Below are 15,742 nucleotides of genomic sequence, written 5' to 3'. Positions count from 1 at the left end.
GAAAATAAAAACTAAGCTAAAGAATGGAAAACAAAAATTTAAAGTATGAAAATCTAATCCCCTCAATTGTGGTTACAAGGTGAGTTATATATGCTAAAATCGAAGTACTAAGATTCCCCTCTAATTAGTGTAACAATTAGGGCTTTAAACCCGAAAAAGACTCTGAATTGCCTTTTTAAAATGCAGGTGCTGTAATTGTGGAACCGTTGCAACGTAGAGCACTTGCTCGTTGCGACGTCACATACAGTTTGTGGCTTTTCTTTGCTTTGATCTTTGATGTTGCGACTTTCATAGCTTGATGTCACGGCATTTACTCCCATATAGTTCCAAAGGCTATTTTCAAGTCGACCTTTGATGTCACGACATCCATGCTTCGTTGTCGCGACTTTGGCAGTAGTTTTAGCCCGAAGTTGCATCTTTAACTCCTGATTCACCCTACATAAGCACAAAACCTTATTTAAGAATCAAAATATCATAAAAAACTACTAGAAAGCATAAATTACTACTTCAGTTGTAAAAACATAAATGAATACTAAAATGACTTGATTTATCTATCAAACAGGCTAAATTTATGTGAAAAGGGATGTAAATAACAGTGTAATTCGTGACAGATCACATATGACGATGTTATTTCTGGCCAACATGCCAAATAAAATTTGATATGTAACCTATATACAATTATATAATATACATAACTAGTATACTTTAATTATATAATAATTGTATATATCATAGTATACCATAAATTTAGTTACAATTTAATGTAAGTTATTTTTATAATATAATATGTACTAAAGATAATTATGTCACATTACAAAATAAATTCATAATATAATATTTATTTTAATTATATAAGTATTAGTTAATTTTTGTTTAAAATATTTTAACTAATTGAGTTGATCAAATAATAAAAGGGATAATCACAAATCTAGAAATTGTAATGATTTTATTTCATTGTTTAATTAGGTTTATGGATACAAAAGAATAAGATTCAAGAGAAGCTCCATGAGATTTAAGAGAATAAGATATTAAATAAAATATATTATTCTAATAATTTTTAAACATATTTAAATTTATTATATTTTTATTTATTATTAAATTTATTTTTATTATTAATTAAAATATTTTATTTTAGAAAAATATTTGTATTGATATTTATATGTTATTTATTAATGGGATAAATCTCAAAATTATACATAAACTTTGATTTAGTGTGCAATTGTATAAATGAACTTTAATTTGGTGCAATTATATACCGAAACTCTAATTGTGGTTCAAATGTATACTTTAAACTTTAATTTTGATTTAATCATACACATTTCAAGAAATAAATACATCAATTTATTTTTATATTGGATAAATATAATTATTTATGTATGCAATATATAAATATAAAATGATGTTATATCAATAATTGTGTTAATAATTTACAATAATTGGATCAAATCAAAATTTTATGTATAAAATTACACAAAATCAAAGTTCATGTATATAATTGCATATTAAACCAAGTTCATATATAGTTTCAATATTTATCCCTTTATCAATTTGTGCAACTTGAAAACTAGCATTGATAGTCAAAGTATAGTTTTAGTTGTCAAAGGTCGTGTGTCGGAAGCAAAATTTTAGATATTTTGAAACCAGCTATGCATAGTCGAATATCCAAGGGGGTTAATCTGCATAGTGGATAGCAATTTTATTATTTGAATAAGATCCCGAATTCGCAATCCAAATTGCCATCTCTAAGTATGATTGGTTGAATTTAATAGTTTCACACTCATTGTAATTATGCAACACCAACAAGATATGATAAATAATGAAAATATGAAACGAAAAATAAATAGTCGAAATTTTTATAAAATAAAATATAATTTTTCAAAAATATAATATATACTTAATGTGGCTAGGACTTGAAAAGAAGAAGAGAGTTATTGTCATAGTGTTTGTTATGTAACATATTCATGTTACATTCACTTTATTTTTCATGTTTATATTTTCATAATTTTGTGTGTTCATAATATAGTAAATATATATTTACATTTAGATTATATCATCCATTAATGACTAACGAATTTTGTAATGGGAGTGATTAATTTAAATAATTATCTTAACTTGAGTGCTAAATCGATAATTTTTTTTTAAAGTGACCAAAATAGGACAAACCTTATTTTAGGGTGACTATGAGTGTAGTTTGCCCTAGAGAAATGTAAAAAGACCTTTTAGGCCCCTCTCAATTTTGATATTAAGCAAATTGGTCCCTTTAAAAAAACCAAAGTAATTTGATCCCTATCAGTTTTGAAAGTGAGCAACTAAGGACAATTAATCACAATTTTGATTTTTTTTTGGTCAATTGTACATATTTTTATTGATATAATAACAAATTTAGCCCTCAAAGTTTACACATTTTATCAAATTGGTCTTAATTTTAACAAATTTAGCCAGTAGCATTTATACATTTCGTCAATTTGGTCTTTTTAACAAATTTAATGTTAGAGTTGTATAACCCAAATTCTAAGAGATTGCTTACAAATCAAGTTAAACAAAATATATCTTCAATCTAGAAGATTTAGTATTTATGAGTATAATATATTTAGCATTTATTAGCATAATATATTTGACTTTGATTAGAATTAGGTTTTTTCAACCTATAAATAGATGTAGTCGAAACTCCTCTTGTAATTATTCGAATTTGACATAGTGAATTTTCTTCTCCTTTGCCCGTGGTTTTTTTCTCGAAATGGTTTCCATGTAAAAATATGTGTGTTCTTTATTTTTATTTTTCTTTTCTTTGCGATATATTATCATTATCGATGTTCTATTTTTACAAATTGGTATCCGAGCTTTCAGGTTGTTCATCTCGATCATGGTAATGACGTATTTGAAGTATGAAATTTCGCTATTGGATCGCAACACCAGATTTGCATTGTGGCAGATTAAGATGCAAACAGTTCTTGCTCAGATGGATCTGGAGGATGCCCTGCTAGGGATAGATAAGATGCCTTTGACATTAACAGATGAAGAGAATAAGCGTAAGGATCGAAAGGCATTAACACAATTACATTTGTATTTATCTAACGCAATTTTGCAGAATGTGATGAAGGAGAAGACTGCCGCTGCATTATGGAAGAGGCTGGAACAAATATGTATGTCAAAAACTCTAACCAGCAAGTTGCATATGAAGCAGCGTCTTTATGCTCATCGTTTGGAGGAAGGTGCGTCTGTGCACAAACACTTAACAGTTTTTAAAGAAATTCTCTCAAACTTGGAGGTCATAGAGGTTTAGTATGATAAGGAAGATCTAGGGTTGGTTCTACTTTGTTCGTTTCCCCCGTCTTATTCAACCTTTAAAGACACGATTTTATATAGCTGTGAGTCTCTCAAAATTGATGAGGTTTATGATTCTTTGACCTCAAATGATAAGATGAAACATCTTGTGGTTAAACTCGACTCTAAAGAATAAAGTTTCATTGTTCGTGGGAGACAAGAATAGAATACTGATGATGATCGTAGAAAGACACAGGAATGAAATCCTCGCGGTAAATCTAAGGATAGATCAAAGTCTTCAAACAGAGGTAAAACTTGTAACTTCTGCAAGAAGAAAGGGCACATTAAATCTGAGTGCTATAAGCTACAGAACAAGATCAAAAGGGAAAACAACCAGAAAATTCTGGTGAAGCTGATGTTGTAGAAGACTACAATGATGGTGAACTTCTAGTCGCTTCTGTCAACAATTCTAAAGCAAGCAAGGAGTGGATCCTTGATTTGGGCTACACCTTCCACATGAGTCCCAATCGGGATTGGTTTACAACTTACGAAATCGTGTTTGAATGTGTTGTTTTGATGAGAAATAATGCTTCGTGTAAAATTGCAGATGTTGGAACAATTAAAGGGAAGATGTTTGACGGAGTTGTCAGAACACTTAGTGACGTGCGACAAGTTCCAGAATTGAAGAGGAATTTAATTTCATTGAGTACTCTTGATTTAAAAGGGTACAAATACACAACTAAAAGTGGGGTTTTGAAGATTTCCAAAGGTTCCCTCATTGTAATCAAAAGGTAGAGAAAAACTGTTAAGTTATATGTTTTGCAGGGTTCTACTGTTACTGGTGATGCAGTTGTCGCTTCCTCTTCCTTGTCAGATGATGATATTACTAACCTGTGGCATATACGCCTAGGGCATATGAGTGAGAATGGCATGGCAGAATTGGGCAAAAGAGGACTTCTTGATGAGCAAGAAATTTGCAAACTAAATTTTTGTAAGCATTGCGTTTTTGGGAAGTAAAAGAGTGTTCGATTCACTAGAGGAATCCATAACACGAAGGGAATATTGGAGTATATTCATCATGATCTGTGGGGGCCATCTAGAGTGCCTTCGAGAGGTGGAGCTAATTATATGCTAACTTTTATTGATGACTTTTCAGAAAAGTTTGAGTGTTCTTCTTGAAGCAAAAAAGCGATGTGTCTTCCGTATTTAAGTATTGGAAAACAATGATTGAAAAACAGATGGAAAAATAAATAAAATACCTCCGCACAGACAATGGCTTAGAGTTATGTTCTGATGAGTTTAATAAACTGTACAAATCAGAAAGGATTGTGAGACACTTGACAGTTTGTCATACTCCACAACAAAATGACGTTGTAGAATGAATGAACAAAATGATCATGGAGAAGGTTCGATGTCTGTTGTCAAATGCCAACTTACCAAAGTCGTTTTGGGCCGAAACAACTTCTACTGCGTATTTTTTGATCAACCGATCTCCATCCGTTGCCATTGAGAAAAAAACTCCACAAGAGGTATGGTCTGGTAATCCTACTAACTATTCTGATTTAAAGATCTTTGGGTGTCTTGCCTATGCTCCTATTAATAATGGAAAATTGGAATCGAGATCCATTAAATGTGTTTTTCTTGGTTATAAAACTGGTATAAAAGGGTATAAGTTATGGTGTCTTGAAAATAGAAAAGTTGTGATTAGCAGAGATGCTGTTTTTGATGAAACTGCTATGCTACCTAACTTATCTCTTAAAGACTCTTCCAATAAAGAAAATCAAAAGTAGGTGGAGCATCAGATTAATCCAGAATCTACAACAGAGTCGACTCCTCAAGCCAGTATAAAAATTTAGAATAGAGTTGCTTCTTTACCACAATACTCTATCGCCAAAAACATAACTAGAAGAGAAATTAAACCTCCAAAGAAGTATGTCGAGTCTGATCTAGTTGCTTATGCTTTAAATGTGACTGAAGATATAGATGCAAACCAAGAGCCATCTAATTGTTCTGAGGCGGTTAGCTGTGAAGATTCAGAAAAGTGGATGTTTGCTATGCAAGAGGAGATGGAATCACTTCACAAAAACGAAACATGGGATCTTGTAAAACTTCCTAAAGGTAAAAAAGTTGTTCGTTGTAAATGGATGTTTAAAAAGAAAGAAGAAACTCCAGGAGTTGAAGAACCCAGATATAAAAAAAGGCTTGTTGCAAAGGGTTACAGTCAAATTCCAGGAGTGAACTTCACAGATGTGTTCTCCCCAATTGTGAAGTATAGTTCGATTTGAGCTTTCCTTGGTATTGTGGCCATGCATGATTTGGAGCTTGAGTAGTTAGATGTAAAAACTGCATTTTTGCATGGAGAACTTGAGGAGGATATTTACATGCAACAACCAGAGGGTTTTATAGTATCAAAAAAAGAGGACTATGTTTGCTTGCTGAAAAAGTTTCTTTACGGTTTGAAACAGTTACCAAGACAGTGGTACAAGAGGTTTGATTCCTTTATAACTTCTTATGATTTCAAAAGAAGTAGTTTTAACAGTTGTGTTTACTTTAAGAAAAATAGTGATGGTTCCTTTGTGTATCTACTCCTTTATGTTGATGATATATTGATGGTAGCAAAAGATAAATGGGAGATAAGAAAGGTCAAAGCCTAACTAAATGAAGAATTTGAGATGAAAGATTTGGGACCAACAGAGAAGATACTTGGTATGAAGATTCTCAGAGATAGAAAATCAAGTAAATTGTATTTAAGTTAGAAGGGGTACATTGAGAAAGTTCTTTGGAGATTCAATATGTAGAGTGCTAAGCCTGTTAGTATTCCTTTAGTAGCCCATTTCAGACTTTCATTGACTTTGTCTCCACAATCAAATGATGAGATTGAGTACATGTCACATGTTCCATACTCTAGTGCAGTGGGATCTCTCATGTATGCTATGGTTTGTTCACGTCTAAATTTATCATATGCAGTCAGTGCAGTTAGCAGATACATGGTGAATCCTGGTAAAGAACATTGGAAAGCAGTTTAGTGGATTTTAAGATACTTACGAGGTACTACTGATGTTTGCTTACAGTTTGGAAGAACTAAAGATGGAGTCATTGGGTATGTTGATGCTGATTTTGCTGGAGACCTTGATAAAAAAAGATCTCTCATAGGTTATGTTTTTACAATCGGAGGTTGTGCAATCAGTTGGAAAGCCACTTTGCAAGCTACAGTCACTTTGTCTACCATTGAAGCTGTGTACATGGCGATTACTGAGGCTTGTAAAGAAGCTATTTGGTTGAAGGGACTCTTTAGTGAAATCAATGAAGACTTTCAAATCAGTACAGTATTTTGTGACAGTCAGAGTGCCATCTTCCTTACAAAAGATCAAATGTTTCATGAGAGAACAAAACACATTGATGTTCGGTATCATTTTGTTTGTGATATTATTACTCGTGGTGATATTGTTGTGAGCAAAATTAGTACTCATGAAAATCCTGTAGATTTGATGACTAAGTCACTTCCTATAACCAAGTTTGAGCATTGCTTAGACTTGGTTGGTTTCATTGTTGAAGTTAAACTCTTAAGGGGTTTTATGGAAGAGGCGAAAAACTTATTCGTTGAGAATTCGTGTCAAGGTGGAGATTGTTAGAGTTGTGTGACCCAAATTCTAAGAGATGGCTTGCAAGTCAAGTTAAACAAAATATATCTTCTTTCTAGAAGATTTAGTATTTATGAGTATAATATATTTAGCATTTATTAGCATAATATATTTGACTTTGATTAGAATTAGGTTTTTTCAACTTATAAATAGATGTAGTCGAAACTTCTCTTGTAATTATTCGAATTTGACATAGTGAATTTTCTTCTCCTCTGGTCGTGATTTTTTCCCGAAAGGGTTTCCACGTAAAAATATGTGTGTTATTTATTTTTATTTCTCTTTTCTTTGCGATATATTGTCATTACCGATGTTCTATTTTTACAAAATTTAACCTACAAAATTAGTACATTCTGTCAACATTTGCACAAGATATTTAAACATCGAATGCTAAATTTATTATTATATCAATCAAAATTAAGTACAATTGAAAAAAATACATTAACGTCATGATTAATTATCATTCAAAATCGATAGGAATTAAATTACTCTAAATATTTTGAGACCAACCATTTTACTCAAATTTGAAATCGATAAGATCTGGAAAGGTGTTTTTACATAAAAAATTTCACATTATGCCTTCTAATTGAATGGAGATAGCTTTAATGGTAAGTTATAGATATGCGATTATGTGATATGGATTCCAATTTCCCATGATACTGTAAGTAAAAAGAAGAAACACTCAATACCATTGCATTGGTAATGGAGATCACTGTTGTTTCAAAATAAAAAAATACGTAACACTGTATGGTTTTGACTTTTTACAGTAGAAATTCATTTTGTAGTATAAAATTAACATTGATAGAAATAAATAGGTTAGCGGACAAATCAGTAAAGCAGTTTCCCCCTGAATCATTATAAGGAAGTCCAAAATCAGCCATCCTTATCCGCGCTAAATTTCTTTACCTTTCTCTTTTCCATTAGTCTCCAAAAGAAAATTGATCATCACCTCTCTTAAAATGACCTCTTCTGTTTACATGTTCCTTCTCATCTCCCTAATCTTAACATCACTCACCAACGGAGATGCTGGTTTAATCCAAACCACTTGCAAAACCACCAAGTATGCTGACCTTTGTGTCTCCATCCTCCACTCCGATCCTACCAGTCTGAATTCAGACACAAAGGGCCTGGCCCTGATCTTGATCCGAGTTGCAACGGCTAATGCCACGGCAACATCGACCTTCTTATCATCCCAATTGCTTACTACCACAAATGACACTATCCTAAAGACAGTTCTAAAAGAATGCTCCCACATGTACGCTTTTTCCGGTGATGCTCTTCGAGCTTCGGTTCAAGATTTTGCCTCGGAATCCTATGATTACGCCTATATGCATGTTATGGCTGCCGCCGATTACCCGAACGCTTGCCGTAATGCGTTCAGAAGGTATCCGAAGCTGATCTATCCGCAAGCAATTGCAAGTAGGGAAGATGAGTTGAAACATATTTGTGATGTGGTATTAGGTCTGACTGATCATCTTGGTTTTTAACTGTATTTGGTGGTATTACAACTTTTTGATGCAAATTTTCCCTTACTTTTAAATCATTGTTTCATATATTTAGTAATTTATTGATTTGGTTGCTATTGATGACTTTGAACAATTGTGAGCCAGTGCTGGATAAATTAATATTAATATATTTGCATTATAGGTTAAAAATCTAGGGGCATTTCAATGATGTAATTAGGCAAGGGATGAATTTAGTGCGCAAAAAAGACGATGGGGACACATCCTCTGCTTTGACTAGTGAAAACGTAGCTTTTATAAGAATGTAATATGCTGTTTTCGACCAGCAAGTCACTGGGTTCCACTTGAGAAAACAAAATACTGAATTTGGTTCGATTATTATGGGTTCAAATATTAGACTCCATTACCTCATTTCTTTTAGTAGTATTGGAATATCTAAATTGGAACGTAATCTTATTCTTCCCACTGCCACATCAGGTTTTTCTCTTGATTGCAGCCTGCTTCAACAAAATAGGTTGTCGATTGTTGTTATTGTCCATGACTTATACTGGTTGCCTTTTACTTTCAACATCAACCACAGTTTGCTCCTGCCTACTGCACTCATTACCTCTTCTCGTTGTTGCCATAGTGCCAGTTATATCAATTTTGAAGGGTTGTAAATTAGCTTCAATTTTCCTTCATATTGCTACCCTTTTAAACATATTCTATTACTCCGATTAATACCCTTAAATTGTCCATCATCTCTTTTGCTTTCTTTAATTTTTATTGTTGTCAATTTCTCCAACGCATGAGGTAAACGAATTGTCAAAAGCGGAGGTCGTCGAGGATTGATTGTTTCTAAGCAACTGACGCTTTCGTTAGCTAATTTCTGATTTATCTTGTAGTTTTCGCTAAATCACTTGCTTTAGGTGATTGAAATATTTAGTTGAGGGTTGATTTATGATTTATTTGATTATCTGTTAATTATTAATGAATTGATATGTATGAAATCTTTATTGATTTTTCTCAAAATTGTTTAAATGAATATATGGTATTGGAGAGCTAGTCAAGTATAATTGACATGCCATACGATACATGGGCTCATATAGTGTTATGCGGGTTGCTTGATACTTCTGGGAGTATCGTATTGTAGCGTTTTGTGCATTTATGGGGTTTGGTTAGTTAAGTCATGCTTTGCACGCACTCAAACATCGTTAAATGTTTTATCGTATCGTTGTGTTGTGCACACTTGCAGGATCTGGATGAGTATTCATATAGTCGTCGTCAATTATATTTCTAAGTCATAGACAAATAAATAAGTACACTCTTTATTAAATTAATTTTTTTATAAAAACCTCTTGCCTCAAATTTTAATAAAATAAATTATGTTTCTAAGTAAAATAAAAATAACAAATTTTAGAAAATTTTAAATTTTATATAAAATATAATTTTATTAAATTAAAATATTTTTGAATAAATAGAATTGAATTAGTGAATTTTATTAAAACTACATTCTAAATCTTAGTAATTACTAATATTAATAATATATTATAATTTTTAAATTGAAAATTAAAAAAATTAAAATATAATTTAAATCTCAAATGATGTTATAAGTGTCTCAAATGTTGTTATATAGATATATAAGAACCACCTTTCTATGATATCTAGAATTTTGATACACAAATAGGATTGTCATAGAAAAAGTTGATTGTATATTTCTCACTATTATCTCCTCATGTAAGTTTTTTTTTTCATAAATTTTAAACGAAATAAAATGTGTCAAATTTTTTTCTAAAACTATCCATTTTGAAGACAAATCTGTGTCCTTTTTTATTTTATTTTATCGGCGAGGTTGATATTTTATCACATGTCTTATTAATTTAGTTTTAAATATTTAAATACAACTTAAAAACATATGACAAAATCTTATCCCCACTTGTAAAGGTAAACATTTCCATTTTTATTATTAGAAATAATGTATAACGTCCGAAAAAGCAGTCCCTAAAATCGGACACAAAAACAGGCATTAAATAGGGCCCCAACACTTTAGAGTGGACAAAAGACTGCATTAGACTTTGGGCCCAAACAAGAACAGTAGTTAAAAATCAAATTTTATTCAAAAAGATTGATTTTATATTTAAAGTAAAATTTTAAATTTGTTTTTCAGACAGAAAACTCGTTCGTATCATCCCAAATTTTGAATATAACATCGAATTAAACCAAATTCGGACTTGCCATTTTTAACATTCAATCTCATCCGAAACTAGTTTTAATCAAAATTCCAGACAAAGCGTCATTTAGTCCTTTTTTCCAATGTGCACGAAAAATCACATAAGCTCTCTTGTGGATGAATTTCTCCTTACAAGATTGTTCTTTATTCTTATTTACCTTTAAGTTCTCTAGTTTCAGCTCAAACTAAGAATGCATTCATCTATAAATGAAATCATCTTTCATAAATTAATCCTGAAAACAAATAATACGAGGATCAATTTATTAAAAATATGTAGAAATAAATGCGTGTATGAAAATGCAAGGTGAAATGTCCTAGTTTGGAAAGTACAATAGTTGAGATTTGGTTGGGGGGGTGTTTCGGGGTGCATCTTGTTCTCAGTGGGACTTTGTTATCAAGCTGTCCAACCATTACCATCAACACACACACCCAACATTAAGTACATTTGGTCTTCTTGCCTTTCATTATTTACAACCTTTCGTAAATCCCATATCTTTTCTTCAGCAAATAATAATCAAATCAATTCATTAATTTCTTTATTTAAATTATTCTATTAGGGCATTTTTTAAAAAAATTTTGGACTAAGTTAATTTTATAAAAATTCTTCTAGCTGGAAACATTTTCTACTCTAATATTTTTTTGTTTTTGGTGCCACCTCTTGTGGAAATAAAAATTTACAAAAAAAGGTTTTTATATAAATCCAAGTCTCATTTCCCTTATTTTCTTAAGCTTTGTGGGACATGAGTATATATAGACTCATAATCCATTTGTAGCTTGTTCCTAGACAATGTAAGATTGCTTACTTTTTTAACTAACAACATAAGATTAAAAGTTACACTTAATTTTTAAAATTAAAGACAAAACTTTGTACATCAAACTCTAACAAAATAAAACACTATAAATTCTTATACAAATATTATTGTTGTAAAAAAAAAAAATCGAATAATACAAATTCTTTTATTTTATTTTTATAGGAAGAAGAAGAGGTTTGTCTTTATTTGTTTATTGGATTCTTTTACGACAATAATATTTGTATTATTCGACTTTTTTTACAACAATAATATTTGTATAAGAATTTATAGTGTTTTATTTTGTTAGAGTTTAATGTACAAAGTTTTGTCTTTAATTTTAAAAATTAAGTGTAGCCTTTAATTTTATTTTGTTAGTTAAAGAGTAAATAAGCTCATATTATCTAAGAACAACCTACAAATGGATTATGGATATATATATATACTCATATCCCACATCGCTAAGAAAATAAGGTAAATGAGATTTGAGATTTATATAAAACCTGTTTAGTAAGTTTTATTTTCACAAGAGGTAGCATCAAAAAAGTTTTTTGAGGCAAAAATATTTCTAATTGGAAGCGTTTTTCTGCAAATCAGTTAAAAATACTTCTAGCTGGAAGTGTTTTTGTAAAATCAACTTATTCCCATAATTTTTAAAAAAAATCTAATCTAATAATTTTCTTTAAACGGCATTTTTCTTTAAGACAGTTATGAATGAACGTAGTGTTGTTTTTAAGGCAATTTTGAGGTTAAAAAAAAACAAAAAGTTGTGTACGATGCAAACACAGGTGGGGGAAAATTGTCTGTGACTTTTATTGTTGAAAGCTTTTGCGGTTCAATAGTTGATTTTGGAAAATTATTTTTACATATCTAAGTTTTTATTATTTAAAGATGTATAGTTTGTGATTTTAATTCTTTAATCGATTTGGTTGAATGGTAAATATAAATGCGTATTTATATTTATATTTTTTATAAAAGATATAAAATGACAAAAATAACTTTAAATAATATAATTTATTTTGTAAAGCAAGGATATTTTTATTCGTGGTACTAAACTCAACAATATTTAATTTTATTAAGTTGAAAAGGGACTAAAAGTCTATTATTTTTATATAAGAGCAAAACTAAAATATTGTTTAAAAGATCAAATTTGAATAATAATTTACCACCAAAATCTCATTTACATATCATATATGTATACAGTAAAGATCTTTTTTTTGTGCATCACAAATTTTAGATACATTTTTAATCTATTTATATTTTGTAAAAGGGGAAACAAGAATAAAGAAAAAACGACGGCATTCCATTGACATTACTTAGCTTCAAATACAAAATACATATACGTTATGTATTGACTCCCACAATACAAAAGAAAGGTAAACAAATTGCATGGGATGGAGTAAGAGGGAGATACGTAGCGATGGGTGCAAGGCTTCCATCATATAAAGAAGTCCCACCTTCTGTAGGCTTGGCACTTTTCATTGCTCCACGTTCTGCCTTCTGTGGGGGCTTCACCTGTTCTTATAATATATTTAAAAACTTCAACTATTTTTTATTTATGTATTTATTGTTTTTTTCTTTTAAAAATGTTTCTACTTAAATTATAATTTTCTCATTAGTTATCGTATATATGAATTTCATCCGTTTTAAAAATAAAATTTCTATTCTCTCTTTTAATTTCGGTAATCAGCTAATTAATTTTTTAAATAGAGTAATTTAATTTCTGGAATTGAGCAATTAAGGATAAATAATTACATCTTTGATGCTTTTCATAAATTCTACATATTTTATTGGTATAATAATAAATTTAGCCTCACTTACACATTCATCAATTTGATCCTATTTTAAAAAAATTAGCCCACAACATTTATGCATTCTATCAACACATAGAATAGAAAACTTCAAGGGCTAAATGTATTATTATACCAACCAAAATTATGTGGAATTGACGAAAAATATTAATGACGTCATTAATTGTCATTAATTGCTTACTTTCAAAATTGACAGAGATTAACTTGTTCTAATTTTTTTTGGTAGGGTTCAATTTACTCGATATCAAAATGGAGAGAGACCACAGGTGTTTTTACTTAATAAAATTAATTATTTGTTAGAAATTTTAATTATTTGTATTTATTTAAAGAGCTTTCAATGAGATGTTAATAAGAGTTTCATTGTCTTGCTTGACCAGATATCGCCTGTGATTGAAAGGATTCCTTGCCATTTTGCTAGGGTTCCTCTCCATAAACTCCTTTTCAGTACTAGATAAATCTAAAATGTGTACAATTGAATCATAATAAAAGTTTTTTATGTGTATATTTAAACCCCAATTAAAGTTGATGTGTAATTGATAAGTGCTAAAAGTAACATGTTTTAACCTCATTCTTAACATGTAATTATTGGGTGATTATCTGATGTTAATTGTGAATTTTATGCTCCTAATTCTTTAATTTCATGTTTTGATGTTTAATAGAGCACTTGGAAGCAAAAGGAATGAAAAATGAGTGAAAATCGGAGTGTCAGAGCAAGCTACAATAGCCACATGGGCTGAACCATTCCATATGGCCAGACCACACAGCCATGTGACCCACACGGCGTGTGGTAGGCTGTGTCAATTTCACGGAATTGCACACTGGACTGCAAAAAATTGTGATTTTTAGGTTTTTCGGACATTCTTAGACGTATACATGACAAAAATAAGAAGATAGGAGAGAGCCGTCAAAGAATATTCAATAAAACAACTCGAAAAACACCATTGAAGCAGACTCTAAAGTAGATTTCCGTCAAGATTGAAGATTCCCATTTGATTTCTTAGGAAGTTATCACAAGTTTCTTTATTTCTTTCGGTTATATTGTATCTTGGATGTTTTTATTTTCAAGCATGAACTAATTTTCTAAATACCTAGGGAGATGAACCCTATGACGAATTCTGTTGTTTTATTTATATTTTACGCAATAAATTGTTAGTTTCTTATTCTCAATTATGTGTGCTTAATTCTTGGTTTGATATTTCCAGATTATTGATCCATGTTTGATGTGCTTGAATTGGTGGTTGAATAGACATTATTTAAGAGTAGATATTACGTAATTGAGTGGAGTTGCATGCAATCCTACATAAATCTACCGGATTACTCTAATAGGGGAATCCATAACACAAGTTAATGCGATAATAGGGGTTTTAATTAATTTAGTTAATTAGTTTTAATTAATCACTTGAATTATTCGGTTAAATAATAGAAAGGCAATAATTACTAACGCTTTTAGTCTTTGTGAGAACGAAATCTTTACTCACCGTAGCTATACTATTAATTGATAGGTGCACTTGCATTAATAAATTTTTTAGTTAGTTCCATGACACATTTATACATGTAGAATGAATAAAATACAAATCCATAATATATTATGTGTCAACTCAATCCATGTTTGTATCATTTGTTTTAAGATTTTGGCATTTTGTCCGGTCCATTATTTGTGATTCCTTAGATGCAAAGAATATTAAAAGAAAAAGGGTTTGCGGATTGTTGGGACAACGCTATGATGCTTCACTTAAAATTATATATTAATCCTTGTTTCAATTAACCATCTAATAATCGATAAATCTTTTGACTTGGTCTTGATCGGGGTATGTTTGGTGAAATAGTTGAAGTTTGAAAGGACCTTTAAACCTAGACGTTTTCTCCGATAATGCATATGACTTTTGCAAAAAGCCAAAACGACTAATCAAACAAAACAGAAACCAAAATATGAAGAGGTGTTGCCTTTGTGAGGTAGATAATTAAATGAGCAACTTTCTCTATTTTCCCTGTTTGGATTTGAACTCCTGTTTGTTTGTGTGGAGATGAAATCTTAGCAGATTTATTGGCAAGTTTTCATCTGTTTTATAAAGTGAAAGATTTGGACATTTGATCATCTTTAACTCCAAACAAACTAGTTATTTTCATTAACCTAATATGTCAACTACTCTCTTGGATTATTTTCTTCTCAAAAAACCCAGAGCATTCTTTGCCACAAATCATTTCGATGCTCATTACTTTTGTTAATCAAATCGTTATTGTCTTCATTTTAATCTCAGTTGGTGGCACTGTCGCTTTGAGATTTTCCATATGCTACCACTGGCTTTTGTATATTAATGGTGGCGAATAGGTGGATTGGGTTATCTCGGATTTTTATTATTTTGAATAATATGTAACACTTTACCAGCACAATGCTGAACAGATATTTACTGAAATTAATTTAGTAGTATATGAAATTGCAAAATGTTGTTAATGTTCACTAAACAAAAGATATTTACAATTTATATAAATTCTGATTGAAAACAATCTATGGTACCTACCTACTTACATTTTATAAAATAATATACTAGAAAAAAGAAAGAGATTATGT

General features: G+C 30.6%; 1 protein-coding gene across 1 annotated transcript; it reads left to right on the top strand.

Annotated features, from left to right (window-relative positions):
* Nucleotides 1-7,738: 7,738 nt before the first annotated feature.
* LOC105777586 (cell wall / vacuolar inhibitor of fructosidase 2) lies at nt 7,739-8,501 on the top strand. The gene has a single exon (XM_012600930.2). It carries the CDS (start codon nt 7,862-7,864, stop codon nt 8,387-8,389), a length of 528 nt encoding a protein of 175 aa, XP_012456384.1. The 5' UTR covers nt 7,739-7,861; the 3' UTR covers nt 8,390-8,501.
* The last annotated feature ends 7,241 nt before the right edge of the window (nt 8,502-15,742 follow it).

Source organism: Gossypium raimondii, chromosome 10 (genome assembly GCF_025698545.1).
Source record: "Gossypium raimondii isolate GPD5lz chromosome 10, ASM2569854v1, whole genome shotgun sequence".
Classification (NCBI taxonomy): domain Eukaryota; kingdom Viridiplantae; phylum Streptophyta; class Magnoliopsida; order Malvales; family Malvaceae; genus Gossypium; species Gossypium raimondii.
The sequence above is the reverse complement of the archived record's forward strand: the minus strand, read 5'-3'. Positions and strand labels throughout refer to the sequence as shown.

What these genes read in the sequence shown, in the direction of transcription:
- LOC105777586 (XM_012600930.2), top strand. Translation starts at nt 7,862, where the DNA reads ATGACCTCTTCTGTTTACATGTTCCTTCTCATCTCCCTAATCTTAACA.